The following is a 1,087-nucleotide window of genomic DNA, read 5'->3' as shown; positions in this document are numbered from 1 at the left end:
TCTTGATCCTGCTGGACATCCCCCCCATGCTGCCGGTGCTGGACGGAGTCGTCATGGAGCTACAGGACTGCGCCCTCCCTCTGCTGAGGGGTGAGTCCTTCTCTGAAACTGAATGTTTGGCTTCTTTTTAAAAAGTTTATCCTAAAATAAATTGACTTTTTACACGTTTTAGTTTTTAGACACTGTTTTAAAAACAATGACACGTAGCTTTTAAACTACCTGTCATTACAAAGCAACATCAGAAAATACTTTTCCCACTTTTTTTCTTTTTAACACATTATTTAGCATGTACGGATGTACAGATTTTTTTCGGTTTTTTTCTACCCAATGCGAATAAAATAAAACAAATCAGGATCTTTTCCTGAAACAAAAAAGCTTTACATTAAAGCTGTTTTAGGTTGTTTCTCTTTCATCCTCCCTCCTCATCCTCTGCTGCTGCTTGCAGGAGGAAGGAGTCTCTGAAATGAAGCTCCTGATTGGCTGCTGGTTCTGACACCACAACAGCCAATCAGATGAGAGCAGGAGCAGAGCTGAACTCTGACTGAAGTCCAGTCTGATAGCAGCAGCTTAGTTCTAACAAACAGTTCATCTTTATCGTCAGCATCTGCTGAGGTGGCAGGAGTTTATCGTGAAGATGGACTCAAAGTTTCCAACTTCTGCTCACAGAGGTCATCCCCACTGACAAGGTGGAGGTGGGCTTCAAGGACATCGATGCTGCCATCTTGGTGGGCTCCATGCCCAGGAAGGAGGGAATGGAGAGGAAGGACCTCCTGAAAGCCAATGTGGCCATCTTTAAGACGCAGGGACAAGCTCTGGACAAGTACGCCAAGAAGACTGTGAAGGTGTGAAACCTCCAACCATCAGTTTTTCTGTAGGAAATCATGTGACTGTCGGTGCAGTCAGGAACCGCTTCCTCGGCCCTTTCATTCTAAGAGATAGAAACAGGAAGTGAAGTTGCTTATGTTGCATCCACACAAGCAGCAGGTTTTCAACTTTCAGAAGAGCTCTCCACAGTCCAGCGGTTTTCATTTTTTTGTGGTACAATTAAAGTTACTTACATTTTTTCTCAACTGCACCTAAACTGACA

General features: G+C 43.9%; 1 protein-coding gene across 1 annotated transcript; it reads left to right on the top strand.

The window, feature by feature from the left end:
- The first annotated feature begins 6 nt into the window (after positions 1–6).
- On the top strand, positions 7–873 carry LOC112138167 (malate dehydrogenase, cytoplasmic-like). Its single transcript, XM_024260741.2, has 2 exons — positions 7–90; positions 667–873. Exons 1-2 carry the CDS (start codon positions 27–29, stop codon positions 846–848), a joined length of 246 nt encoding a protein of 81 aa, XP_024116509.1. The 5' UTR covers positions 7–26; the 3' UTR covers positions 849–873.
- Positions 874–1,087: the final 214 nt, after the last annotated feature.

The sequence above is a fragment of the Oryzias melastigma genome, unplaced genomic scaffold (genome assembly GCF_002922805.2).
Source record: "Oryzias melastigma strain HK-1 unplaced genomic scaffold, ASM292280v2 sc07755, whole genome shotgun sequence".
Taxonomy (NCBI): domain Eukaryota; kingdom Metazoa; phylum Chordata; class Actinopteri; order Beloniformes; family Adrianichthyidae; genus Oryzias; species Oryzias melastigma.
The sequence above is the reverse complement of the archived record's forward strand: the minus strand, read 5'-3'. Positions and strand labels throughout refer to the sequence as shown.

Excerpts from the sequence above, each read along its gene's own strand:
- LOC112138167 (XM_024260741.2), top strand. The coding sequence starts at position 27 with ATGCTGCCGGTGCTGGACGGAGTCGTCATGGAGCTACAGGACTGCGCC. Across the intron at positions 91-666 it reads CGCCCTCCCTCTGCTGAGGG|AGGTCATCCCCACTGACAAG; the intron begins GTGAGTCCTTCT and ends TTCTGCTCACAG.